The sequence below is a fragment of the Mandrillus leucophaeus genome, unplaced genomic scaffold (genome assembly GCF_000951045.1).
Source record: "Mandrillus leucophaeus isolate KB7577 unplaced genomic scaffold, Mleu.le_1.0 Scaffold18, whole genome shotgun sequence".
Taxonomy (NCBI): domain Eukaryota; kingdom Metazoa; phylum Chordata; class Mammalia; order Primates; family Cercopithecidae; genus Mandrillus; species Mandrillus leucophaeus.
The window spans coordinates 1,854,957-1,882,502 of NW_012101809.1; the positions used below are offsets into that span (position 1 = coordinate 1,854,957).

At 47.8% G+C, this 27,546-nt stretch overlaps 1 protein-coding gene across 1 annotated transcript in view; it reads left to right on the forward strand.

The window, feature by feature from the left end:
• The window catches only part of PAX2 (paired box 2), an 80,606-nt gene that overhangs the window by 13,118 nt on the left and 39,942 nt on the right, over window positions 1-27,546 (forward strand). Inside the window, exons 3-4 of the mRNA XM_011977405.1 lie at window positions 17,425-17,510; window positions 19,156-19,251. Of these exons, the coding sequence (XP_011832795.1) occupies window positions 17,425-17,510; window positions 19,156-19,251 (182 nt within the window). The remainder of the gene's footprint in view (window positions 1-17,424; window positions 17,511-19,155; window positions 19,252-27,546) is intronic.

Here is a 27,546-nt window from a genome sequence, read left to right on the forward strand (position 1 = left end):
TTGGAGGAAGCAGCCCTGCCAGGCTCGGCATGATGGCTCACACCTATAATCCTAGCACTTTGGGAGGCTGAGGCAGGAGGATCGCTTGAGTCTAGCCACTGCACTCTAGCCTGAGTGACAGAGTGAGACCCTGTGTCAAAAAAAAAAAAAAAAAAAAAAAGAACTAAGTGGCCATCAGGAAGGGTCAAGGGCCTGGATTTATCTCCAGCAGTTTGAGGGTCAGCTGCCGTCCACATTAGGGTTTCACTGGGCTCTTCCTGCCAGTGCCAAGTGGCATTGACATGGGGCAGTGAAGCATAGAGGCACAAACCGAGGAGAACATTGTGCATGCACGCCTGCACGCACGCAGCCTTCTTGCACATAAGGAGAGCCAGTTTCTCATAAGAATAAACAAATGTCCCTTGCAAGGAGTCCTTTAGTGCCATGATCTCTTTGATAAAAGTGGTAATCCTAAATGCTACTGAATGGAACAATCTAAAGTTCCTATTTACTAAAAACATAAATTAAATCGAGGGGAGAGAAAACCTGCATAAGAAAAATTAGTTGGATATATCAGTTAGAGACACTGAAAGATAGCTATGCTGCTTTCTGGATAAGGAAGTTGTAAATAGCATTAAAAAGTCAAGCAGGAAAGGAAATGGAGGTAGGAGAAATGATAAAAGACAGAGCACTAAATCACAAATAGGGGTACATGTACAAAGTCACAAACCGGCTTTATGCCAAGCTTTGCAGAATCCACAGCTTGGACTGACAATACGTAGTGATGTTAAATGCACAGGCACGCAGGCTTCCAGAGAGTGTCAGTATGCAGAGGGTGGACTGGTCGCACCATAGGCAAGCTGTTGTCTGTGCTGGACTCTGGGATTGATCCATCGGTTCCTCCATGCAGGGATCTGATTGGGTACAGGTCAGTAGGCAGTTGAGGATACAGCTGTATGAGGTTTTTAAAGGTCTTTAAACACATGAGTCTCTTGTGAGCTGGATCCACCTTCTAATGGATCTCCAAGGTAGCAACCCATTCCCAGAATACTGCCTGCTTGACTGGTTTTGTCAAATAGCTGCTACCCCTCTCCTCTTTTGTCTGTTTTATTCTGGGCTATTCTTTTCCTTTTTAGTGTTCACTTATGCCTCTTGGAAATGCATGAGCACTTGCTGACAAACAGGTTAATGACTGTGGCAACTCCCAAACATCTGGATGGAAACCAAAACTTTAGTCAATCATCTATAAAGGTTGTCGATATGATGCCAAAGATCTGGCGATTTAGAAATGTCCACATAATTGATTGAATTTCTCAGTTTTTCAACCAGGCACAGAATCAACACATTGGGAAACACCTGTTTTCAGAGAAAAATATTCCAGGAAACAAAGTGTTTTGGTTAGAAAACATCTTTGATGTGTTCGTGTCTGATTTCTGGCTTGAAAGGAGGCTGGTCTGGGCTCTAAGTCAAGTGGAGATCTGGTGGTTAGAGTCGTTAGTATTGGAACGAGCACAGCTGGTGAGAGGTTGCCTTCCCCGAAAGAAAGTCGGGGCCAGGAGGGCAGGTCCCTTTGTCCAGAAGCTTAGGCTGTCTGTTAGGCCTGGTTTCTCTAAGGGAGTCCACTTTGCCATTTTAAGGGAGACTGTCAGGTTCTTAATACATGTGACTTTTTCTTCATTTATCTTTTCATTCATCCATTCAGAAGCAAGTAGGTGCTTAGCAAGCACCTACTATGTGCCAGGCAATTCACATAAAGCTATGTGGCATAGTGTTAGAAAGCAGGCTCTGGGGAGAAACTGCCAGAGTTTGAAGCTGGCTTCCCTACTCACTGGCTAGAGGGTACTGGGTCCATCTCATATCCTCTCTGGTCCCCAGTTTCTTCACTCATATAATGTGGCAGATAATCATGTAGGTCTCTCATAAGTTCTCGTGAGGGTTAAATGAGTGAGTCCACATAAACCTGCTTAGAATTGCACCTGGCAAGTATTAAGTGCTCAATAAATGCTAGTTATTATTATTGCAGTAGTAATCATCAAGTCTGCATTTCTTGTTATGTGTCTGTTTCAGTGTGTATGCATTCTGCTTTGTGTATACACACACACTGAAAATTTTTTTTTTTTGTTTTTTTGAGATGGAGTCTAGCTCCGTCGCCCAGGCTGGAGTGCAGTGGCGTGATCTCGGCTCACTGCAACCATTGCCTCCCGGGTTCAAGCAATTCTCTGCCTCAGCTTCCCGAGTAGCTGGGATCACAGGCACCCACCACCACGCCCGGCCGATTTTTGTATTTTTAGTAGAGACAGGGTTTTACCGTCTTGGCCAGGCTGGTCTTGAACTGCTGACCTCAGGTAATCCGCCTGCCTTGGCCTCCCAAAGTGCTGGGATTACAGGCGTGAGCCACCGCGCCCAGCTGAAACATTTTTAAGTAAAAAAGTTTGAAGAGCCAAAAGGATATTCTGTGAACAGAATTGTGTATCATGAATGCCAGTGAGAATCGTAGTCTCTCGTGAGCCCAGATGGATTTAGAAAGAGGACCCACTCAGTGTATTTCCAGAAAAAAAGACCCTTTATGATTCAGTAATCTGACCATTGAGCAGAATTAGTCAGATAATTGTCCCTTTGTCAACTTTCAGAGCCCAGCCCTTGTGTGTGTGTGTGTGTGTGTGTGTACTTCATATAACTGCACACTCCTTCTCTTGGATGAGCCCGTTATTGCTTGAGGAATTGAAAGTTGGCATTTTCTGGGCTTCATGGCATTTTTGTAGGTTGTGGCGCTTTGCATTTTGTAGGTTTTTTAAAAGATAAAATGAAATGGTAGTGGGGAAAAATCCTTATTTGATGCATTTGAAGTGTTCCACTGATTCTTAAATGTCATAGAGGGGAGAGGAAAGGGAGGTAAACAGGAAGAGGACGGGAAGAGAGGAAAGAAATGGAGATAAGACAAAGGAAGAAGAAAGAGGAAAGGGAGAAGTGAGCAAATATTTAATAAATTCAAACCAAATCTGTCTATTCTTGTCTGGCATGTCTGGATATTCTAAGGAGGCATGGGAGTTTGACAATCATTGCAGTTATTTCCATTGCTAAGGAGTAAAAGTTTTTAAGAAAAAAATTTCAGGGAAAAATTACTTTGGGCTTAATCTATTTGATGCAATGGCTCCAACTAACTGGACAACTGCAAATTCTATTTATTCTTTGCCTGACAAGAGTAAAGATGAAAACCAACGTTTCCCGAACTCCCAACTCCCAAAGATGTGTTTCTCATCTTTATGGGAACTTTCATGGAACAAGACTGAGGTGCGATCCCATTCTTGCCTCAAGTTCTCCCTGCCCCTTTGGCTTAGTTAGGTGACCAAGTTCAGCTCAATGGCCATAAGACCCACACCCAAATACCTAAACAATCACTTATCTGATACCTTTTATACCTTTTGCATCGTTCTCAAATTCATAGATTTCATAATTCCTCATTTATGCCTATTAGCTGGTAAAGGTTCTGATTTTAAAATTAGAAAGTAAATGTTTTTAATGAACAAAATTAGAATCCTGAAAGCTCAATCATCCTTACATTTTTCTTGTAGTATGAACCAAGTCAAGGGTTGCCTATTCGTTACCGGATGCAGGGCCAGCTGCTGCCCTCTGTGTGGGCATAGGCAGTGGTGAGCTCTGTAAACCCCCAGCCCCTGCCACTGCCCAGATGGCAGAGAGAGAACTACCCTCTGCCCCTGTGCTACTTGGCTGCAATTTTTGCACTTCTCTGCTTAAAACACACACACACACACACACACACCTCCTTAATTTGTCTTAGGATTTTATGTACACTAGCACATATGTGTACATGTTTATACACATACATAGGTCAACCTTATGGCTGCTTTACTCAGAAAGCCTTTATATTTATCATCATTATCATCATCGTAGTGGTTAGCAAGTGCTTACTACAGTAGGAACTATTATAAGCATGTTATATGCATTAATTGATTTAAGCATCCTAAACAACCCCATAGGGCTTTATAGGATTGTTATAGATGAGGTAGCTGGAGTACAGATAAGTTAAACAACTTGCTCAAGGTCACAGGCTAAGTAGCAGAAGTAGGATTTGAACCCATGCAGTCCTGGCTCTAAAACCCACATGCTTATCCCCTATGTCATACTTCATATCTACTTTGGATCAAGGGAAGTGCAGGCATAGGCAATCTCTTGGAGATCTCTGTATATTTTGCAGTCTCTTACAAGCTCAAAACAGGGACCCTGCACCCTAGCAGATGGTCACACCTCTGTGTATCTCTGTAGTCTTCCATGGTGTGTGTTCCTCAGTGCAAGTCACTGCTGAGCCACGTCATCTGGAGATACTGGGAAGGAAGAAGATGCTAATGGCTAGAGCCACAGAGTAGAGTGGAATGGGGATTCTTAGAACTAGAGTTTATGCTGCTGTTCCCATTGGGATTGGGAAGTTTGCTCCCATCCATCCTCTTCTAACTGCAGCAAGGATCTGGACTCTCAATTGGGATAAGGTTAGGTCTAGGGGCTTAACTCTCCAAATCAGGCAGACCTGTTCTCGTTTGGTAAAGTAATAACTGTTCAGCAGAGCAGGGACATTTGCTTCCAAGAAGAAAAGAATCGTATTTTTGGTCATCAAGAAGATATTTGTCCTGCATCTCTAGAATCTTCCTTCTGAAAAGCAGAATTGCAAATGACCAGGCCAGAGTAAGCTAAAAGAGCTAAAGGATGGATCCTCTCACCCACAACCACACCAAGAAGGCAATTAAAGCAATTACCGAATCGTACACCACCACCCAGATCCAGCATCGTTACTCAACCCACATCACCAAGGAGACATCCATTAACCTAATCTCTAAGACATACATTAGGGAAAAAAGATGCTGATATGATCAATGAACACAATAATTCAAAGCAGAAACACAGACACTGCCACCAAACAATACTCACATTCCTCCAACTCAGTGTTACACAAAGTGCAGCCACCTCAATACAATACCACAAAACACCAAGTAACAAACATTAAGCCAGCTGCCGGAATGCGTCAACACAATGCAACAATACAAGATAATGCGCAACACAATTCAAACTCTGCATCCCATAGGCACACCCATACCCACAGGCTGAAATCATGTGGCCACTTGAGCCACGTGGGCAGGCACACACAGAGACAGAGCCAGTAGCGCAGCACCCAATTCTCCTGCACACCCAGCAGAAAACGATCGCAACTGCAGTCCTCCCAAGCACAATGCAGCCTGCCAGAAAGCAGCAGCACCATGCCGTTTCTCCAGCAGGTGTATGTGTCCAGACCATCACCTCTAATAAGGCCTCTGGGCTCTCATTGCTAGTAAGAGAGTAAACTGTCCCCTGAGCCTGCTTCCCGAGACAGGACAATTCAGTTCTATCTTGGTTGGGATTTAATAAGACTTCGCTGTTACTGAAAATGACAGAGCTCCAGGGATAAAGGGAAAGGTGGTGGTGGGAGGAGAGCTCACCAAGCTGGGTGCAGGAATTCCCCTTCCTCTACCCAGCCCTACCTTCTGTGGCCATTCCAGAGCCAAAGCCCTCTTGCTGGGTGTTCACAGAGTATCGATTCAGTCTGCAAGCAATTTTAATATTTCTTCAGGGACTTTCCAGCAACAGCACAAGTCATTAATTCACCCTCCCAAATTGCTTATTCAATAGCAGGAACATGGCTCCTGAATAAAGTCCCAGAATTTATGTGACTCGCACGAGTCAGGAGGTCAAACAACTGTTATGGAGCGAAGTTAAAAATCCAAATAAAATATTGACACTTTTTTGGGGAGGGGGAGGGGGGGAAGCAAAGGTATTTAAAATAGGTTTTTGTTGCAATGCCCCCAGGATAAAGAATGGAAGGAGACTGAAGACAAGTTGGAGTTTATAAAATCAATGGAATTTATTGCACAGCTACTTGGCATTTAATAATTCTCTCATTTCCACATCCCCCTCTCCCACCCCATCCTGGCCATAGACAGAGAGATACACAGGTATACAAATGCACATTTATGTACATCAATACTGGTGCATGGACCAATATAAAAACATGATTGTGATGTGAAAATCTCAAACACCCCGGGAAGGGAACAGTGATGGTGTAGTCTCGCTGTAGTTTACATATTTGACAGAAATGGGCATAACTTGGCAGGTATTCATGAAGTAGGTTTTGATAAATATATCCACTATTATAAATCTTAGATCAATGCATTGGAGCAGACCTGAATATAAAGATACACGAATCATAGAAATGGATCCTCAAAACAGAAATTGAGAAACATCTATATGTGGTATCATCATGCAATCATGTACATGATTTGGAAACTAGATAGGTGAAAATAATTTGGAAAATTTGCCCCCCAAACCTACCAGTGCATATAAAATTCACTGAAGCCTATAGCCACTTAATCTAAAATTGTGGTTTGTTTGTAACGCAGACATGATGCTTATCAAATACAGCTATGGCACATGCATGGGAGAGAATAAGCATGTTTAAAATCACAGCTACATGTGCTCTCTGTTAATTGTCTACATATATAATTGCTCAATTTTCCAAAATCGTGGATATGAAAAGGCTGAAGGAAAAATTTGTTCATGTCCAAATAGTTAATATATATATGTGTGTGTGTGTGTGTGTGTGTGTGTGTATATATATATATATAAATTTCCCAAAAAGGTCAAATGGTTCATCCTACAGACATTGAAGTCACAAGCCTGGATCCAACGTCTGGCTCTTACCCGATGCACATGTATAATTATATGTCAATTGAAAAAAATAAAAACCAACCAAACAAAAAAATTCTGGCTCCAGTGCTATTAAGCATGTGACTTTGGGCAAGTTGCTCGGCCTTTCTGTTGTTTCTTAGGCAAAATAGAGAGGATGGTTATTTGATAGAGTTATAGTTGAATTCGAATGAGAAAATACATTCATTATAATGCCTGTCGTATAATGAACACGAAATAAATGATAGTTATTGTTTTTACTATTATTAAATTCAGCTCTTCTATTCAGGCCTAGCCTCTCACAGATTCTACCATCTGTTCTTGATATGACTGACTTATTCTATTCAATGGTTAGCAGCATAAGTTATGGAGTGAGACACTCAGATTTAAATTCTGACTGTGTTACTTAACAGCTGCGTGACCTTCTGTAAGTTACCTAACCTCTCTGAGTCTCAGCTTCCACACCTGTAGGTTATGGACAATAATCTTCATAGGTACTTGTGAGAATTAAGTTAAATAATCTGCATACAGTGCTTTGCGCAGTGCCTGGTATATAGTAAGGGTATATTGGCCCACTGTGTCCCTTAAGATTCTGTCATTGTTATTATTGGCCAGGTGCAGTGGCTCATGCCTGTAATCTCAGCACTTTGGGAGGCTGAGGTGGAAGGATCACTTGAGGTCAGGAGTTTGAGACCAGCCTGGCCAACATGGTAAAACCCCGTCCCTACTAAAAATACAAAAATTAGCTGGGCATGGTGGTGCGCACCTATAATCCTAGCTACTCGGGAGGCTGAGGCAGGAGAATTGTTTGAACCTGGGAGGCAGAGGTTGAAGTGAACTGAGATTGTGCCATTGTACTCCAGCCTGGGCAACAGTGTGAGACTCCATCTCAAAAACAAATAAACAAACAAAAACAAAAAACAAGAGCATATTATTGTTAATGATATTCATTTGTTATTGAACAAATAGTTATCAAGTACTTACATTATACCAGACACCATTGCTAGGTGCTGGGGAAAGACAGTCGTGAGAAAAATAGCAGTGACATCTGCCCTTGCAGAGCTCAGAGTTCAGGGAAGGACTCTACTATGTGAATTGAGTAAGCAAGAAAACAAGGTTTCAGCTCTGTGCTAGACCCTGAGAGGAAGAGGGAAACAGAGAGAAATAGATTGGAAAGCTAGGACAGAGCCAGATTAGGGAAGATTTTGAAGGCTGGGCTGAAGAATTCTGAATTTATCCTACAGGTGATAGGAAGTGATTGTAGGGTTTAGCCATATCACATTCTTTCAGGAAGAGACACAGAAAGACTGATGGACTGTTTTTGAATGCCTAAATAGGTGAGAGGTAGGAAAGGCTAGAGGTAGGGAGGCCAGGCAGTCACTATCAGGCCCTATATCTGCTCCTGCTCAGTTGACTGCAGAGGGAGGTGGGCATGCCTGTGGTGGGACCGGAGTAGGTGATGGACAGGTGCAGAGTGGGAGACTTGATCCCAGCAATGAATCTATAGCAGTACCTTGTTCACCTTATATCAAGCAGTCTTCAAGCCTCTGGAGCTTCCCAAGCAGGACCATGGGGGTGGACAGCTGGTAGACTCCAGCTCTAGCCAGAAGCTCTGACAGATGAGGGCAGGGCCAGTGGTGAGAGAAGCTAGTCTGATCACGCTCTGGGCTTGGCATGCACCGCAGACTGGTTTCCAAATGGTTAGTTAAACACATTGTCCCTTAATTTTTAAACCTATGCATATCTTGAAGTTAAATCAATCCATATGCTTACCATTCATCATATAAACCATCACTATTGCCCCCTTGGGCCAGCCCCATGGCCCATCTAGCCTGGTAAATTGTCTCTGGCCTGGGCTTTCAGGGGCACGAGGTGGAAGGATAATCGCCCTCAATGCCAGTCTTTGAAGGCTAAGTTGATGCAGAATATATGCCTGGTATCTAAGTAACCTACTTGGAATTTGGAATTTATCATCCTGGAATGTACCAAAAACCATTTTGAAATTATTTCAATTTTTGGCTGGGTGCGGTGGCTCAAGCCTGTAATCCCAGCACTTTGGGAGGCCGAGACGGGCAGATCACGAGGTCAGGAGATCGAGACCATCCTGGCTAACACGGTGAAACCCCGTCTCTACTAAAAAATACAAAAAATTAGCCGGGCAAGGTGGTGGGCGCCTGTAGTCCCAGCTACTCGGGAGGCTGAGGCAGGAGAATGGTGTGAACCCGGGAGGTGGAGCTTGCAGTGAGCCGAGATAGCGCCACTGTACTCCAGCCTGGGCGACAGAGCAAGACTCCGTCTCAAAAAAAAAAAAAAAAGAAATTATTTCAATTTTTAACCTATGGTTTTGTTTCCACAGAGCAACTGATAGCTTATTGAATTTTGGTGACTATGTCAGCTGGAGTCAGGGTAAATAGATGGAGAGAAATGTGGATTGATAGAGTATGAGAAAGGAAATTTCTTAACTCACTAAGACTTCTTCCCAACTCTCCCAAGGATCCCCTTGAGAAACCAACCAGAAGAATGGTTTCTTCACCCCCTGACTTAAGCTAGTCTTCTCAAATAGAGTTCAGAAACTCTAATTCAGGTCTGAGGTGGGACCCGGTGATTTGCATTTTAGCAAGCACCCCGAGGGATTCTAATGCAGGTAGTTCAAGGGCAGTAGTTTGAGGAAACCCTTCTGCCAGCTTTTTGGTAGGACTTTCATTTCTTGGAGCTCAGCTATGACTTCTGAGAGTCAACAAGAGTTGACACATTTGGGAGGAACCGTGGTAACCTGGAACCCGTGTATGCCAGCAACAGCCTGCCAGAGCCAGAATGGAAGGTCCTGCCCACAATTCTGAAGAATGACCTGACCCTTATCAGTGGCCATGTCCAGAACCCTGCCTGACATATGGTCAGTTATCCAGACTGAAACCTGCAAGGCATGTGAGTGAGCATGAGCAAAAAGACCTCTAAACTCAACCCAAACTGCAGCCAGAGGTTACAAAAACAGTGTGTTAAGTGATTCAGGCCTGCCTTAAAGGAAGCCACGTGCAGAGGAGATGCTGTTTCCTTTGTGTTTCTGTGGAGAGGAGGAAGTAAATTTCAATTTTTCAGTTCCTGGGGTATACAAGGGGGGAGATTCTAGCTCCTTAGAGTTCTCAGGAGTAGGGACCATTTCCAGGAGAGGTAAACACTTCCTGGGTGATCTATGATATCTCTCTCAAGGTTCTGCTGTGAAAAGTCTCCCGCTGTTAGTGTTGCTGACTTGCCTCGGGGCCAAGCCATGGATACGTGCCTGATATAGGCAGCTCTCAAAGACTTGAGTTGAAGCGATAACCACTTGCATTAACTGGGCAAAATATCCCTCGCTGAAGCAAATGTCTTCTTTTTTTTTTTTGAAACGGAATCTCATTCTGTTGCCCAGGCCGGAGTGCAATGGCACGATCTCTGCTCACTGCAACCTTTACCTCCGGGTTCAAGCAGTTCTCTGCCTCAGCCTCCCCAGTAGCAGAGATTACAGGCACCCACCACCACACCCGGCTAATTTTTGTATTTTTAGTAGACACAGGGTTTCACCATCTTGGCCAGGTTGGTCTTGAACTTCTGACCTCATGATTCACTCACCTCAGCCTCCCAGAGTGTTGGGATTACAGGTGTAAGCCACCACGCCTGGCCACAAATATCCTTTTTAATACCTTTTTTTTTTTTTTTTTTTTGAGACAGAGTCTCACTATGCAGCCCAGGCTAGAGTGCAGTAGCACCATCTCGGCTCACTGCAACCTCTGCCTCCTCCAATCCTGGGTTCCACTTCACCATTGCAATCGTGGGTTCAAGTGATTCTCCCACCTCAGCCTCCCGAGTAGCTGGAACCACAAGTGTGTGAGACCCTGTCTGGCTAATTTTTGTATTTTCAGTAGAGATGGGGTTTCACCATGTTGGCCAGGCTGGTCTCGAACTCCTGACCTCAAGTGATCCACCTGCCTCAGCCTCCCAAAGTGCTGGGATTATAGGCATGAGCCACCACGCCCAGCTGCAAATATCATTTTGTTCTCTAAGATGATCGAGTTTATAATGCCCAGGCTGCCTGAGGCCACTGGCAGAGGCCCCCATGACCACTTGTCTGACTTAGTGGGCAGTGGGGCCAGCTAATCTGGCACATTCTCTACCCTGGAGTGCCTTTGATTTACTGAATCAGGAAAGACACTCCCCATACCAGGGATTAAATATTTTCTGCAAAGACTCTAAAGTGGGCAGTTTACTCCAGGACAATTTAAGCTGATTTATACATGTATATAACACATATATCCAGATACTTGACATCTTGTTCCTAAGAGCAGCCTGCCCCAAGCCTGGTCATGTCACTGGTTTGTTCAAGCTCTGCCAGGAAGTAATTCTAAAATTGGGAAGCAAGTCTGTTCTAGACAGCAGGAAAGGATTTCATGGCGACAAGCTTGGAGACCCAATGTACAGGGGTTGTCAGCAGTTGGGTCCAGCAGGTGTTATTACTCCCATTTTCTAGTGAGGAAAACTGAGGTTCAGGGAAACCCCTCACCCTTCATTTCTCAGAAGGGACTGAAAATAGAAGTTAAAATATGGGGCCTTTGGGTGTCTCTCTCCTGGAGGCAGTCTAATTTATCAGGTAAGGGATTAGTCCCTAGGATTAGTCTACCTGAGTTCAAATCCCAGATTTGCTATTTATTAAATGGGTGACTTTGGGCAAGTTGTAATAAGCCTTGTGTGCAAAATGCATTGTTGTGAGGATTAAGTGAACTATTTATTTGAAGTACATAGAACATTGCCTAACATGTAGTAGATACTCAGTACACAGTTTTTTGTTTTTGTTTTTAAACTAGAGCCTCTCCTGAGGAAGCATTGCTCCTAGAAATCCTGCCCAGCCTAGTCCTGTAAATGCTGCCACCTTACTCCTCCCAAGGTGAGCTGTCTGAGGTCACCTCAATGCTAATAGGACCTCTTCTTGTCTCCACCTCAGGGAGTTTTTGCACACCATTTATTATCATATAATAAAATACAATATAATATCAGACATAACATAACATAATATGATGGGTAGGTTAACTTGGAAACCCTGAGGCGGACTGTGGATGGATGGATAGATGAATAGATACATTTGTACTAAGTATACATACATTATATCATTCTATTGATTTGTAAAAAGTTCCCGGTCTGCCTGGCTGTAATGAGATTTTTGAACTTTGCGTGGCGATCAATGAGAGGAATATTATTGGCCTGGAGAATTGATATACCTGCTCTCAGTGGCTTGTTCTGCTCCCAGGCTGCCCCGGCCCCCCAGGTGTACGATTCCAGCAGACACTTAACCTTTTTTACAGTGTCATCAGGCTAAAAGGAATCTAATAGTGACACAGGACTTGTGCTCAGCACTCTGCCACTATTGCTTTCCTGTCACAAATAATTTATAGCCTTCTATTTCCATCCCTGAGCCTGCACCCCAGCCCTGCCTCCTGCTTTCCCCCAACTCCCAGGAATCAATAAACTCACATAGCCACGTTGGGACTTCAGGGTGCAAGGAGACAGACAGACATACAAAGAGAGGGGAAGTGGAGAGAGGAGCAGAGAAAGAGAAGAGAGAGACAGAGAGTGAAACACAGAGAAAAGAATGGGGAAGGAGGAGGAAGAGAGAGAGCAGAACTAGAAGAGGAGTAGGAATGTCTGGTGCTCTCTTAAAAGGTGGAGGGCTTCTCTCTTTCTTCTTGAGTCTAACGCAGTGTTAATAGGAGTCTCATACAGGGCTTTCATTCTTACTCACAGAGCCTGAGATGGTGTTGATATCCAAGGTGGTGAGAGGTGGGGGTCTTCCAGGAATTTAACCAATGAGGGAGTGGCCTCCCCACCTGCCCTGTCATCCTTTGCTCTAAAGTCCTGCCACGACCCCCTGCCATCCCTTGGGTACCCTGTGGATCCTTGCCAGTGACCCCAGTGGGGCTTGGTCCAGTCCCCAGTCTGTCTTCTTCAGAGTCTGACGCAACCTCCTTTTGGGTCGGATGTTGCCACCGCTGCTGCAGTTTCTCGTCTTCTCAATGCTCTTCCCAGGGTCTCAGTGGCACCTGCATTGACCAGTCTGGGGCATACTGGGTAGGGAGGTCTCCTGCCTGCATCTGGCTCAGCCCCTAAATTGAAAGCAGCTGGGCCTAGGGGTCACCCGTAGGAATAATAATACTGGTCATCATTGTTGTTATAGGTAGCATTTATTGAACCAACCATCATACTAATCAATTTACATGGAGTGTCCTATTTAGTCCTCACTACAGTCCTATGAAGTGTATGGTAGTATTATCTTCTTTTACAGAGAAGGGAAAAAGAAACTGCCAGGGGTTTCACAGGCAACAAGTAACAAAGCCGGGATTCAGACTAAGGCAGGCTGAGCCCAGAACCCATACCCTTCTTCCTTTTGCTGCTCTCACTCCCTTGGAAGTGTGGGAGACTCTAAGTGCCTGGAAGTCCCCATGCGGGGCCCTGGCCAAAGCCCTGGAGATCCCCAGGAAAGGGCGAGCTCTCATCAGAAATGGTGGAGGAGAAAGAGTATCCTGTGAAGGAAAGAGAAGTGGGGAGTGGGCACCCTGGCAGGGCAGTCTCTCTGTGGATATGGAAAAATGACACCTCCCAGCTTCTGAGCAGAGCTGTGTCCTCCAGGGTCCCGGCTGCACCCTCCAGGGATCTATATCCAGAACTTGACCTTCCAGGCTAAACCTGCCCGGGGCCACGGAGGTTTGGTGTGTGTCTGGCTATCTTGTGAGGCCAAGTATGAAAAAGAATTGGAGAAGGAGGAGGAACATGGGGAAATGGTATCAGGCCATCATCATCAACAACTACTTTACTTCATTCATCCTTTAGCCCCAAGTGAAATTGCCATGAGTTGTTGGGTAGTCGTATGGGAGACAGGAGGACAATGGACGACCATCAGATTTCCACGATCCCAGTTCTTAAATTCTCCGAGATCAGCTCTAGGTACTGGCAAGTGCCCACTGCCTGAGGTCATGGATGGACACCAAGAGCATTAGTAACTCACAGCAGGCACCCTGCCCAGCTCCTCCTCCATGCACCACCAAGCCGCTGTCAGGGAGTAGTGATTTTCCATCGCTTGCTGCCTCAGCTAAATTTGCACCAGTGCCCTAGGGGTCAGAGGCTCTGGGTAACAAAGACAGAAACTCCCCAAGCCCATCCAGTTATCTCTCTCAGCCAGCCCCACCCCTGGGGTTCCCTTAGTCAAGAGCCCATCAGCCCTCAAGCCAGAGCCACCCACAGGCCCAGTGAACTCACAGAAGCTTTTGCTGCAGTAAACTAGGAGCAGCTACTCTGAGCTGCTCAGCATCTTTCTAGACTTTTCTTGTAGGTGATTGTACACCACCTCTCAGCTACTATCCAATCTTTTCCATTGTGATCATACTCCAAACCTTCCCTCCAACTCTTGGGAGATGACCTTGCCTTCTGCTTTGCTGAGAGATAAAAACCGTAAAAGCTCCTTTTCAAAGCTTTGGTCACCTAAAAATATGCCATCTCTGGCTAACACTTCCCTGGAGTCTGCACTCCATTTTTCCTTGTTCTCTCTTGCTCTGTTAATCATCCACAGTCCCTAAGGCAATTTCAGTCTCTTCCTCTTCACTGGTTCTTCCTCCTCAGTCTACAAGCTTATCCAGGTCTTGCCTACCCAGGAAGTCCTTCCCTCCACTTAGCTACCCATTCCATCCTCCACCTTCCACACTTTCCTGTCCTTTCCTTTTCCAAAAACTTCTGAGGCAATACTCTCCGTTTACCGGCCTGCCTCGCTTTCCTCCCTATACATTCCCTAACCTTGTTCTGTCTGGCTCCTGCTCCACTTGCTTTGCTGAGACTCCTCCTCAAAGCCATTAATGGCCACCAGAATCCCAAATCTGTGCCTCTTCTTGTTCCCAATTCCCTTCAGTCTCCACGTTGCTGTTGGCACTGCAGGTTGTGTTTTTCTTGAAACATGCTTCTCCATTGACTTAGGTGAAACTGACCTATCTTGGTCTGCCATTTCCTGTGCAACCAATTCTCTGACTCCTAGGCAAGGTCAGTTTCTTTTCCCAGTCCCTGGAAGTAAATGTCCTCCAGTATCCACTCCTTAGGCCTCTTGTCTTTTAAATACTCCTTTCCCTGGTCCCTGACAGTCTCCTAAATCCATACCTCTTTGCCTGCTGATGCAGGGGCATTGCACCTGGACGCTCCTCTTTCATCTCAAATGCTGCACATCTAGGACCAACGCTACCACTTCCCTCCAACACCAGTCACCTCCCTACAGCCTTATTCCTGACCTGCTGATGTAAACTCCACCAAACTTCCAGTTACACAAAACTGAGGTTGTAAAGCCATGGTTGACTCCAGTTGGTTGCCAAACTCCGGCCATTCTGCCTTCCTCTTGTCTTGCAAATTCTTCCCTTTCTTTCCTGAGACCAGCTCCATATCGCCTCATGCCTCATGTATATGTATGTTGCTTTACTGGGATCTGTTTGTACAGATACCCCCTCGTTTAGAAATCACTCATGGTTTAAGACCCTCTAAACCTGGTTCCTACATGTTGGGGGCAGGATGACAAAGTAACAAAAAGCATAGATTTTAGAGGCTGCGTTCTGAGTCTGCCCTAATTGGTACCGTGATATTTTTTTTGAGACGGAGTCTTACTCTGTCACCTAGGTTGGAGTGCAGTGGTGCAATCTCGGCTCACTGCAACTCCTGGGTTCAAGCAATTCTCCTGCCTCAGTCTCCTGAGTAGCTGGGATTACAGGTGCATACCACCACACCTGGCTAATTTTTGTATTTTTAGTAGAGACGGTGTTTCACAATGTTGGTCAGGTTGGTCTCGAACTCCTGACCTCGTGATCTGCCTGCCTCGGCCTCCCAAAGTGCTGGGATTACAGGCATGAGCCACTGCACCCAGCCAGTAGTGTGATCTTGAGTGAGCTACTTAAACTTGTCTCAGCTTTGGTTTTCAATTTGCAAAATGAGGATAATAGTCTCTACTTTGGAGGTGGTTGTGCGAATTAACAGTAATATATATAAGTCATATAAATTGTGTATAATATTAGCACATAGTAGATGTTCAGTAAGTGGAAAATGGTGATGGTTCTCATCACATCCAAGTTTTCACCCTTGTTTCCTCTTAGTCCTTTGCCTGCCTCCACTCTTTCTGGCTGACCGCTCTGGGCGTTAACCCAGAAGGCAGCAGGTTCGCATGGCTTCTGCTTCCACCAGCTTGTGATGCCCTCCCCTCTACTTCTTTGTTCATCTTAGGATCAAGTTATTTTTTACTGGGGAAAGAGACAGTGGAGATCCTGTAGTCCAACCCCTTCATTTACAGCTGAAGAAACTGAGGCCCAGAGAAGTTGAGAGATGAGACCAAGGCTATGTGGCTTCTTAAATGCAAAATCAGAAGCAGGACTCAGGGCCCCTGCCACGTAGCCCAGTGTCCTTTCCGCCATCCTCTGTGCCTCTGATTTCAGCCCTACTCAGCTTTGAAGATCTACATCAATTTCCCTGTCTTCAGCGACTTCTTCCCCAGTTCCCTCTCCTGCAAGGGGAATGGTTCCTCCGCTCCAACTTTCCAACACTAACTACCTGATTCCCTCTGGTAACTTAGCTTTTTCAGGGGTTAAGTCTCCCCTCCCCACCTTCATATCCAGCACTATGAGCTGGCTTATCCCAACGCCTGCAAGTGTTCAGAAAAAGCTTTTAGAGCTGACTTGGTTCATGGTTTGTGACTCACCTGGCTGGTTGAGGTGAGCTTGGCTCACATGCCTCTCTGTGGGGAAGAGCAATGCTATCAGAAAAGTGGCTTCCAAAGGCCCCTCATTTGACCAGTGGGTTGGGGGAGCATTCCTCAGTCTTGGCCCTGGGACTGGTCTTTGGCATCACTGAGCCCTGGGTTTTTCAGATCCCTGAAAAGCAGGCTCCTGGAATGTTTGATTTGGCCCCTTCTCCCCAAGATGTACAGGGAGGGCACCAGACCTTTCAATCAGGCTGGCGAAGAAGCCGCAATCCAAGTAAGAACCTCAGAAAAGGAGGCCAGCAAACCAGCCAGCCATATGGGAACAAGGCTCTGACTTGTTTGAGGGCAGTAAGTGGGCTCAAGAGGAGGTTGTTCAGGACCTGACATCTGGCAAGGGGATTGTGTGCTGTGTTGGAGTCCTGGGGACCAAAGGGTCACCTGTGACCCAGCCCCTCCCTGGCTACTTCTCATTCTTTCAGGATATGGGGACATCTCATCCTCTCAACTCTGAAGGACTGTGATACAGCCCCAAGTAGGAAAGCCAGCTCCAAAATGATCTCAAATCCCAGGAGGTCCTGGTACCAGGAGGAGATGCGTGTGTGGTTGAGGAGAGAAAGATGGACAACAAGCCACCAGGGCAGTCCTCACCCTGCAGAAAGAGAAAGAATGCTGTGCTCACTGGGTCTGCTGCCCTGATCCTTGCTACCAAAAATCAAACAATAATTTGGGTGATGCACATAGCAGGACATAAGGCAGGCTGCATTCACCCAGAGCTACATTAGGTTGGATCTGCAGAGCCAACAGAAGGAAAACCCTGTGCCTTGCAGCAGTCAGTGAGGGCAGGGACGCAGGGAGCAGATGGATGAGGAAATCGCTGAGGAACTTGGGAGAGAGCCCCTTTGCAGGGCTGGGCTGGAATTGGCCGGGGTAGGAGTGGGCATATGATGTGTGATGCTGTTGTGACGCTGTTGCAGAATCATCCGGACCAAAGTTCAGCAGCCTTTCCACCCAACGCCGGATGGGGCTGGGACAGGAGTGACCGCCCCTGGCCACACCATTGGTAAGAGGGCTCAGGGAAGGGGAGGAAGCCAGATCCCACCTAGAGAAAGGCAGGAAATGCAGCTCCATCCCTGGGAACTGCCTGCCCGGTTGAGGTCCAGGGCCCATCTTATTTGCCAACTCCTCTCGCCTGAACTCCTGTCCACATAGGGTCTCCCTGAGAGATACTGGTTTACTAGGATTGTTCTTTGCCTCCCACCTTTGTCACCTCCCTCTTCCCTGCCTTAGGCAGTCCCTATCCTCTCCCCTCCTCTCCTCTCTCTAACTGTTTTCCTTCTAGCATTTCTTCTTCTTCTTCTTCTCCTCCTCCTGCTTCCCTCTCCCTCCTTCTCTATAATCTTTTATTTTTATCTGATTCTGTCTCCCTACCTGTGCCCTCTTTCTTTCATATCAACTTTCTTATTCCATCTTTGTTTAACATTCCATCTTGTTCTTAACATTGTCCTTCTGTCTTCTCCCCTTGCCTCCTCTTCTTTTCTCCTTCTGCCCTTCCCTGTCTTCTCTCTTAGGTGTAGCTCTGGCTCTGTTCTGTCTCCCTCCTTCCTCATGGCCTCTTTCCTCTTGGCCTTTCTCTCTTGATTGCTCAACCTCTGTCTCACCCACTCTGTATCTCTCTTCCTCTCTCCATCCTCCTGATTCTTTGAGCCATGCTTAGGGCCTCTCGGAGACGTGACCCAGGCCTACTAGAACACCTGCTAACACTCCTCCTCTGTCCCCAGCGCACATAGACTAGCTTCCCTCTGGCCCAAGGAGAAACTTGGTGCTACTGTAGCCATAGATGAGGCCTGGGGTTTGAGGGGCTGGGATGTGGTTACATTTTTCCTGCTGCTCCTCTTGGCAGTTGTCCCCTTCTTTCTTGACCAGCAGGTAATAGAAATGGCTAGTTCCAGCCCTCCAGGAGTTGGCAGGAGCTGTTGTTTACTAGGCCAGTGTTACAGTGTGTGCTGGGAGGGAGGGTTGGGCCAGGCTGTACCTGAGTTGATCACCATGGAGTGAATGGGTTCACTAATCTGTGCCCTAAGGGGGAAATTAGGAGTTTCTCAAGTGATTTCAAGACCAAAAGCAGCTGAGAAAGAGAATTGCACACTCCTGGGGAACATCAGGACCAGTCTTGTGTCCCCTAGAGAATCAGAGACAGATCTTAGAAAGCCACAGACTTTAAATCAGGATTGGTAAAGACTCAGCCCAGGAGACTGAGAACAATGAGCTGGGTCTTCATTAGAAGGGTTTGCCCAACTCCAGGGACTGGATGAGCTGTGCAAGGGGGTATCCAAAGAGCTGTGCTCTCTAGAGGACCATGGAGGTGCTGCCTAGATGGAGACAGCTTTGGTGTTTCCTGGGCCTGTACTTCATCCGTCTTTAGGATAGTGAGTTTGAGAACCCCAGTGAAATCCACAGGTCTGCAGAGAAGGCCTGGGGTTGACTGGGCACCACTTACCTCAGGGCTGGACAGAAGTGAATAATAGCCTGTACGTGGCAATGCAATCCCCTCTTAAATAGACCCCAGAGGAAGTAGAGGAACAAGAGGAATGTGGGCTCCTTATCCCTCCTTATGTCCTCTGCTTCTCTCTGCCCCCGAGCCTTGGGGCTTTGGCCTACGATCACAACTGCTATCCTGATGCCATTTCCTCCTTCTTTTCATCCAGTTCCCAGCACGGCCTCCCCTCCTGTTTCCAGCGCCTCCAATGACCCAGTGGGATCCTACTCCATCAATGGGATCCTGGGGATTCCTCGCTCCAATGGTGAGAAGAGGAAACGTGATGAAGGTAGGGAGGAGGGAAGAGGTGTGGCTTCCCCTTCGCATGCTTTGTCCTTGGACTCCAAGCTCCGGTTTCGGCCCGGCCTTGCAGCTGCTCTGCTGTAAGATCAATTTTAGTAGCAAAGCCCAGGTCCCCCAACTGCCCTGCTGGCTCCTGGAGAGAGGGAGGGTGGCTGCTGGTGAGGCCATCAGCTTCACCATCTGCTCAGCAGCCCAGGCTGCCTCACCTGCCACTAGGGCTCACCCTGTTGATCCCTGTGGGATGCCAGGAGGAGAAGCAGGAACTGTTTACCTTGGGAAGGTTTTGGAGTTGGGGGAACACCTGGTCTCTGACCTGAGGATGAAAGGCCAACCTACCTTGTCCTTACATGATCCCAATCTGTCCGGAGGTGAGGGAGTGATGTCATGTGCAGCCAACCCTGGTGTCCTTTCTCTTTAACACATGCACACCATCCCCGGTTCAAACCTCACAGGGAGCTGAACATGGGACCCCTCTCTCCTCTTCTTCTCCATGAGTAGAGATGCCACTCCAAATCCCCTGGCCCTCTCCCTCACCTCCCTGGAATGCCTCAAGGTGCAGCCAAGCTGTTAGGAAGGGTGTCAAAGGGAATGGGGAAGGAAGAGGAAGAGGAGAGAAGAAAAGACATAAGGGGGAGAGTGGTGGGGATGAGCCTGGGACAAAGTGTTTTTCAAATGTCATGACATTGGGGGTCTCTTGGTTACCATCTGGTTCTCTTCTGATGCGTGAAGCTGGGGCACAGAGCTGGCAGACCCAGACCAACAGAGACACCAGTGTCTCCGGCCTGCTTTCTGCCCCCATTTTCTCATGGTTCCCTCTGGAGAAGTGGTAACCTCCTGGCCTTCAGAGGATTTTAAAGACATCTCCCAGGAAAGAGACAGAATCCTCAGACAATGAGCGTAAAGGGGTGACCATCTATTCCGTTAGCCCAGGACAGTCCCAATTTATGCCTGTTGTCTCTGCGTCTTGGCCAGTCAGCATCTCAGCATCTCCCTTTTCTCTTAGAAATGTCCTGTTTGGACAATAAATTATCTGGTCATTCCACACATAGACAAACCCTCGGTAGGGGAAGCCTAATGGAGTGAGGAGCAGAGAAAAGGGACAACGCTGAGCTTGCCTGGGCCCACAGTCCAAGATCCCCCGGCCTAGGCTGAGGGAAGAGAGTGGGAGAAGCCTGGCCCCCAGTGGAAGGGACAGCGTGGAGGGGAGGCCTAGGCCTGGCAAGACAGTGATGACCTGGCGCTGGCCTCCTTCCAGAAGCCCTAATGGCCTTGTTTCACAGGGAAACAGCTTGTCTGGCTCTATTTCTCCTTCTTCCAAAATATCCAAACCGATTTGGCTGCCACGGCCTTTGCCATTCACTAAATTTCATTGTGGTTGTTTTGGCGGCAGCCTCTGATGGGCAGGGGGAGGTTGTGGGAAAGGCCCTAAGTCCCAATTCTCCCTGAGGCTCCCCATGCTCAGGCCTTGGCCAAGCTCCTTGGCACCCCGAGTTCTTTGGTAGAATCTGCCTCAAACCCTAAAGGTCTCTCCCTTAACCAGCAGCCCCTGGGTTTTTTAGGGGGTGAGAGGCCCAGCGGCCCATGGGAGGCCACAGATGCCCCTCTGTAATCTCCCTTTTCAGTCTGAGGCTGTGGCCAAGTATGCCAACCTTGTGGCCAAGTATGCCCTCTGCATGGGCTCCTGTGGGGCAAGAAAGGCGGGGGATATGGAGGCACTGGCATGAGGCTGTGGTCACCCAGGGCTGCACCTGGCTGGCCCAGAACAGGGTGCTCTCCTGAGCGGTTGATCGCTTTCATTGTTTCTAATCAGTTCAGTTCAGTGAACCTTTCCTGGACATCAGTTTCAAGAAAGGCTTGGTACTATAGGATCCCAAAGCAGAACAAGATATGATTCTTGTCCTTAAGGAGCTTACATTCTAGTGGGGCATGTTAAACATGTGAGCCCAAAGAGCAGATAGGCCCATCAGATACCCTGTTGCGATGGAGGTCTAGATGGCGGGCCACAGGAACTGGGCTGGGGAGGGAGTACATGGCCAGGAAGGGCTGCTCTTTGAAGAGGGGCCTGAGGGATGAAGAGGAGAATGTTCAGAGACAATGGTAACCTGAAATTCTATCTGATAGACTGAGCCTTGTGACCAGAAGGCCCTTTGACCAACCGCTGCAGGGCAGCTTTGGCAGGGATAGAAGGCACAAAGAGATGTGGTGGACAGTAAGGCTGAGGAGACAGGTTAAGGCTACAGGATAGGAGGCCAGGTCTAGACCATAGAAGGAGTTTGGGCCTTTTTTTTTTTTTTTTTTCTGAAGGCAGGAGTAGTCTGAGCAGGAAGGGACAGGAGCAGGGCTGGGTTTGGGAAGCTCATGCTCCAGCAGTGTGACAGTGATGCACCAGGGCCATGTTGCACGAAGCAGTGGAAGTCTTCAAAGCAAGAGATTATGGGGCCCCCAAGTTTCCTCTGAAACATTTACCTGCTGAGCCTATCCAGGTGTCAAGAAATATCAGAGGCTGCACTTTTTTTTTGAGAGACACTTCTCCTCCTCTTACCAACTCCTCTTAACCAACCCCAGGCCAAATGGAGTTGTATTTTCCCTGGTGGAGGCCAGGCCTATGAGGGAGACCAGTTCTCCCTGACGTCCCCCTCCAATCCTGATCCACCAGCCCCCGGTGGGAAGGGAGAGGAGAGAGCAAAGGTAAAGCTGTGGCAGCCCCTCCTCCCGTTTCCCCCACTCTGGTTGCTTCTAAGCAGCCAGGCCCAGTTTGCATTAGGGAGCAGCTCAGATGATTAAGAATAGGGGAGATAATTATGTGTCAAGATGATGTAGCCCAACTCTGCAGTCAGGCCAAGGTAGCAAAGCAGCTGGCAGGCCAGTCACAGAAGGCAGCCTCGGGCATGGGCTGCAGACACCCAGGTGTGTCCTTCAGTGACTGGGCCAGGACTGCAGCAAAAGAGAACACTGATGGGGAACTGAGGGGTGTTGGGATGGGACTGAGGATGCACATCAAAGGGCTAGACCCTAGAGGGAATGGAGGGGCTCATCTCCCTCCAGGAGGACCCTTAAAGACCCTGCCAGACTGGCCCTCCTTTGGCCTCAAGCACTGTGGCATCTTCCTAGGAGTGTCTTACCCTGAGGGCAAGCTGTGAACCTCTTTGTCCTCCAGGAAGCTGCTCCTCTTTTGCTCTGGGTACAGTTCAGCCTATTCTTCAGCTCTAACAATGTCACGGTGATGGGCATTAGTGAGGACAATCACTGCAGTGCGTGCTGGCGTTATTGGAGACAATCTCAGCAGTAGTTATTGGTGCTCACAGTGATAATGCCCAGAACATTATTGGCATTGGCACTCAGAATATGGACAGTGTTATTAGTATCTGCAGCCATCATTTCCCTGGGGATATTAGGAAATGACTGATCAGCTGTGACTCTGGGGAAAAACTGGCAGTGACTGTGAGCCTGTTTGAGACCCCTTCCCATGCCTTGGCCTTTGAGAGTATGGAAAACACCCCCTGACTTTCCTTTGAGAATTGTGCTGGTCAAGAGGCTTTGATCCTCATCCCAAGAGCCCAGGAGCTCCCAGAATGAGATAGGTAGACAGGCCAGATGGATGAGGAAGTTATATTCTGAAGCACCCAGAAGACAGGCTGTCCATCAGTCTGAGAAGGTAGAATCCCCGTTCATATCATGCAAAAATCCTCACTTCTTCTTAGCTGTAATTATGGGTAAGCATGTTAGTGCTGGATTCCCTGGGCCCTTCGAAGGAAAGCCAATTCCCTGAACACTGTGTGAGCTGGTTTATGTGGCTGGAGGAGAGAGATTCTTGTATTTCCCTATCTGCAATCAGGCTGAAAACTGAAAGTCCTTCGCCTTCACCCAGTTGCTTTCGGCTGGGGCCCAAAACGTTGCTGTTCATCGGTGGTGGTGTTGAAGCACAGGGCAGTTACATAACTTGTCCAAGAATCCAAATGAAGTCATATGGTGAGAGTCTGCTGGTCTGTGTGAGGGAGGTGTGTTGGGATCATCCTTTGAGGTGTGAGATTGCAGGGGGTCATGATACTGCATTCTATTAATTAGGTGTACAATGAATTGTGCCGTTGAGTGGTGCCAAGCTGATGCAGTTGTGCGTTTGCAGGCAGGGCAGGCTGCATGGCTGCAAATGGCCGAGTCCTGTCACTGCCTTTAATAGCTCCCTTCTGCTTTGGATGAAGCTATAACTGGAAGAAGCAGTTTATTTCCTTAGTTAGCTACCATCCTAGAGGTCCCCAAGAGTGTTGCTCAGGTTAGACTTGGAGCAAATGAAGGGATTAAGCCATGGAAATGAGAAGACCTGCCCTTGTCTGGGAGCCTGGCTTGAGGCAACAGAAGGCTGCAGAAACTCCCACCAGGAAGGAAGGCACAGAGTAGGAGTGAGCATGCCATCCCTAGAGCAGGGCATGGATGGGCAGTGGGGCTCAGTGGGAACGAATGTGGCCTCTGGAGTGAGCATAGCGGGGTCTGAATCCTGTTGCCTCTCACTAGTTGGGTAAGTCACCTAACCTTCATCAGCTCAATCTTCTCCTCCGTAAAATGGAGATGGTAATGGCACTTCCTTCTTGGGGACTATGGAGAGGATTCCATGAGGTCATGAATTTAGTGTTGAGCTGACTTCATCTTGGAAGATGCATCCTTGTGTACCTGGGAAAGAAAGCCTAATTGGCAGGTTTATGTTTCATGAGGAAATGAAGTTGTGTTAGAAAGAAATTTATCTAGGCACAGGTGCCCTAACCTTGGTGCAGCTCCTTGTAACTAGGGCAGTCTTTAGTGGATGCTGGGATTAGCTAACCTGGATGGGACCAGTGCAGTGGAGGAAAGGCGTCGTCCTCACACCTGGGACTGGGAGAACCTTTGTCCATTTGATCTGTTCATTTACTCTGTGGTTACCCACTTGGGCCACATGTCATCTTTCCGCCTCCATAGGCATTTTAGGTGTGTATAAATAAATAAATATAAGATCCCCTTCTTTTTCTAACATGTGGGCATCTCTCCCTCTATTCATCTGTGTACATTTCTGCTCCCACATGCAAGTTTATTTATTTACCTTGGAAAATGTATGTTTGTTTTATAAATCCAAATGTAATTTTTTACACAGTTTATGCCAGTGTGAGTATGCCTGTGTTCTACCACTCTGAGATCTTTGGGCGTAAGGGGATGGGAATGTCATGCACTGGGAAGGTATGCGGTTACCTGGGTAGTGTGCATGCTTGAAGAGAGTGCCAGGTGTGACCGTGTGATCAGGGAGAGCTCTAAGCCAGGCCTGAGTGTGTTGGGCGTCCATGGTCCTGGGCACAGGCATCACCCTACCTTCTGCTGATAAATGGAGGTGCTGTCCTGAGCCTGCCTCCAGGGGCGGCCTAGGGCCCAAGTCTAGGGAGACTGAGGCCCTTACAGCCAGGCTGTGTGGGAACTGCAGCTCAGAACCCTTGTAACCCTTAGAAGGGGAATCTGGTCTCCCGATCTTGGGGTCCTGCCCCCAATCTTCTGCCTTCCTGTCTTTTGGGATCTCTCAGTGTTTGTCTGTCTCTCATTTGCTCTAGTCGAGGTATACACTGATCCTGCCCACATTAGAGGAGGTGGAGGTTTGCATCTGGTCTGGACTTTAAGAGGTATGAGGGCCAGAGGGAACATGGTGTGGGGGTCAAGGGAAATAGCTTGGGGGTGGCGGTTAGAGAACATTCAGAGAGTGGGTTCCTGAGGGCCAGAGTGTGGAAAAGGAGGAGTTGGCTCAGGCTTCCACTGGGAGACCAGGAGGCTAATAGAGTCTCAGGGCCTGGATTACTTCTGCCATGGGCCACTGATGGGGTTTGGGGGCTGAGGCCCCGGTGGCCTGGAGGGTCAGGCACTCAGTGGATGGGGGGCACTTTTTCCAGCCCTTGGAAAAACAAAGAGCAGATCGGGTAGTAAAACAAAAGCAAAGGAGACCTGGAAGCACCTGACAGCCCTAATTCATCACGGCCCAAGTTTTTTCCTGTGTTCCCATTATATTTGTTTGTAAAAGTGGAAATCAATTTTGAAGGTAATTTTCTGGAAAGAATGGAAGGGAGGTGGGAGGGCCGGATAAGGCAGAGATGGTAAAAGGAAAAATTTAGGCCAGGCACAGCCCAGGGGCAGCTCTTGGCAAGGTGAAAGAAAATTGCATATTCAATCTCCATCCATGAATCTCCCTCACTGCTGCCCGCCTCCTGCTTGAAAACAATGAAGGCTTTTTCCCAACGCTGGGCAGGGCCTCGGTATCAGCCTCACTTTAACTTCAGGGTCATTAATTCCCTGATTATTGAAGGAGAAGAGAGGGTTGCAGCGTTGTCAATTCCAAATGCACCCCCCATGTGATCGGGCGCTGGCTGGGGTGGGGTGGGGGGCACCCAGGGCAAAGTGAGGTGTTGTTTGAGAAGGGTGTGGGGAGAGAGGAAATGGGGGAGCCACTGGACTATGGGGGAAGGAAGCCAGGAGGGTGGAAGAAGGCAGTCATTACTGCATACCTCTGTTGTGTTGTTATTGCAAATTAAAAGTAGCATGTTCCACTCCACAGCTATCTTTGGGGAGGGAGGGGCACCGAGGGAGGTGGGGGATCTTATCATTGCTTCTTCAGCAGACCAGCCGTGGTGTCACCGTGTGAGGTGACATTTGAATTTACAATTCCGCTGAGAAAAGCCATTAATTCACAAATTAACATTTCTCCCTCTCCCTCTCTCTTTAACACTCTCTCCCTCTCTCACATGGATGTGCAAGCAATTGAAAAGACAAAGGAAATAGCCTTAAGGAAGAGACTTTACTGCTAGTCTGTCTGTGCTGAGATTGCTCCCCCTGCTTCCAGATAGATAAACCAATTACCTGAGCAGCTCTGCTCCTGGCCGCCCGCGATCGCCTCCTTTTGTAGACTGCCTCCATGGCTGGATTACACTCGGTGTATCTCATTAATGTAAACCAGGCATGCCCTGGTCACCAAGCTCTCTTCCCCACTCTCCCTCTGGAGGGGCAGCGGGAGGAGGGCTGGGGTCAGAAAAGGCAGGCAAGGAGGACCCCAAGGAAGACCAGAGGCTGCCACTGCCCTGCTTCCCAGGCCCTGGGCACTCGGGTGCAGCCTGCTGTGTTGACCGAGGCTGATGGGGGAAGTCGGTGGGTGAGCGCTCCTTGGTAGGCTTGCTCTGAACTGCGAGGACTGGGTATGGCTAGGGGCAGAGGCAGGAGCCAGAGCCTGACTCTCTCAGTGGCATTTTGGTCCAGATGCAGGGCCTGGCAGAACTAGAGAGGGATCTGAGTGCTCCCTGCGTAGGAAGAGTTTGGGGAAGTTTTGCTGAGTACACACTTATTTTAGTGGGATGAGATTCAGCCTGAAGGAGCTTGGAGAGAGGCTGAGGAGGGCCCAGAAGATGTGGCGAGGTTGCACCATATTGGGTAAACAAAAACCCAGCACTTGGGCACAATTATGTCTGTTTACCACCTAATTCTTGCACACACACACACCGACACACATACACGCACACAGACACACACACATGCACACCCAGCCATCCGACTCTTTTCCTAGAGAAGACAAGGGAGAAGGAGTGTGCTCCCAGATTTCTAAAGTGAGCTTACATCCTGGGTAGGGAATTGCAGGGCCTCTCTCTGCTTTTGCTCTCCTCCCAGACCCTAGTTCAGCACTGTAAGAAGACATTTTTGTTGGCAGAGGGCAACTGAGCAGAGTTTGTGCTTCTCTGTCTCTCTTTTTTTTTGAGATGAAGTTTCACTCTTGTTGCCCAGGCTGGAGTGCAATGGCACGACCTCAGATTACTGCAACCTCTGCCTCCCAGTTCAAACGATTCTCCTGTCTCAGTCTCCTGAGTAGCTGAAGTTACAGGCGCCCGCCACCATACCCGGCTAATTTTTGTATTCTTAGTAGAGACAGGGTTTCACCATGTTGGCCAGGGTGGTCTTGAACTTCTGACCTCAGGTGATCCACCCACCTCGGCCTCCCAAAGTGCTGGGATTACAGGTATGAGCAACCGCGCCCAGCCTGAGTTTGTGCTTCTCTAAGGAGAGGTGCTCTGTGGATTATTGGTGGGGTTTCATGATTTCACACACTGTACTATCTAGCACATCACAGACTCTCCCCTCCCTAGAAGATAGGCCCTATGACAGTCCAGAAACCAAATCTATATGATGGCAACTGCCTGTCTAGAGAAGTGCCTGACTTTAACTGCATTGGCTCAACCCATGTTCATTTTCCAACTCAAACTCAAAACCTGCC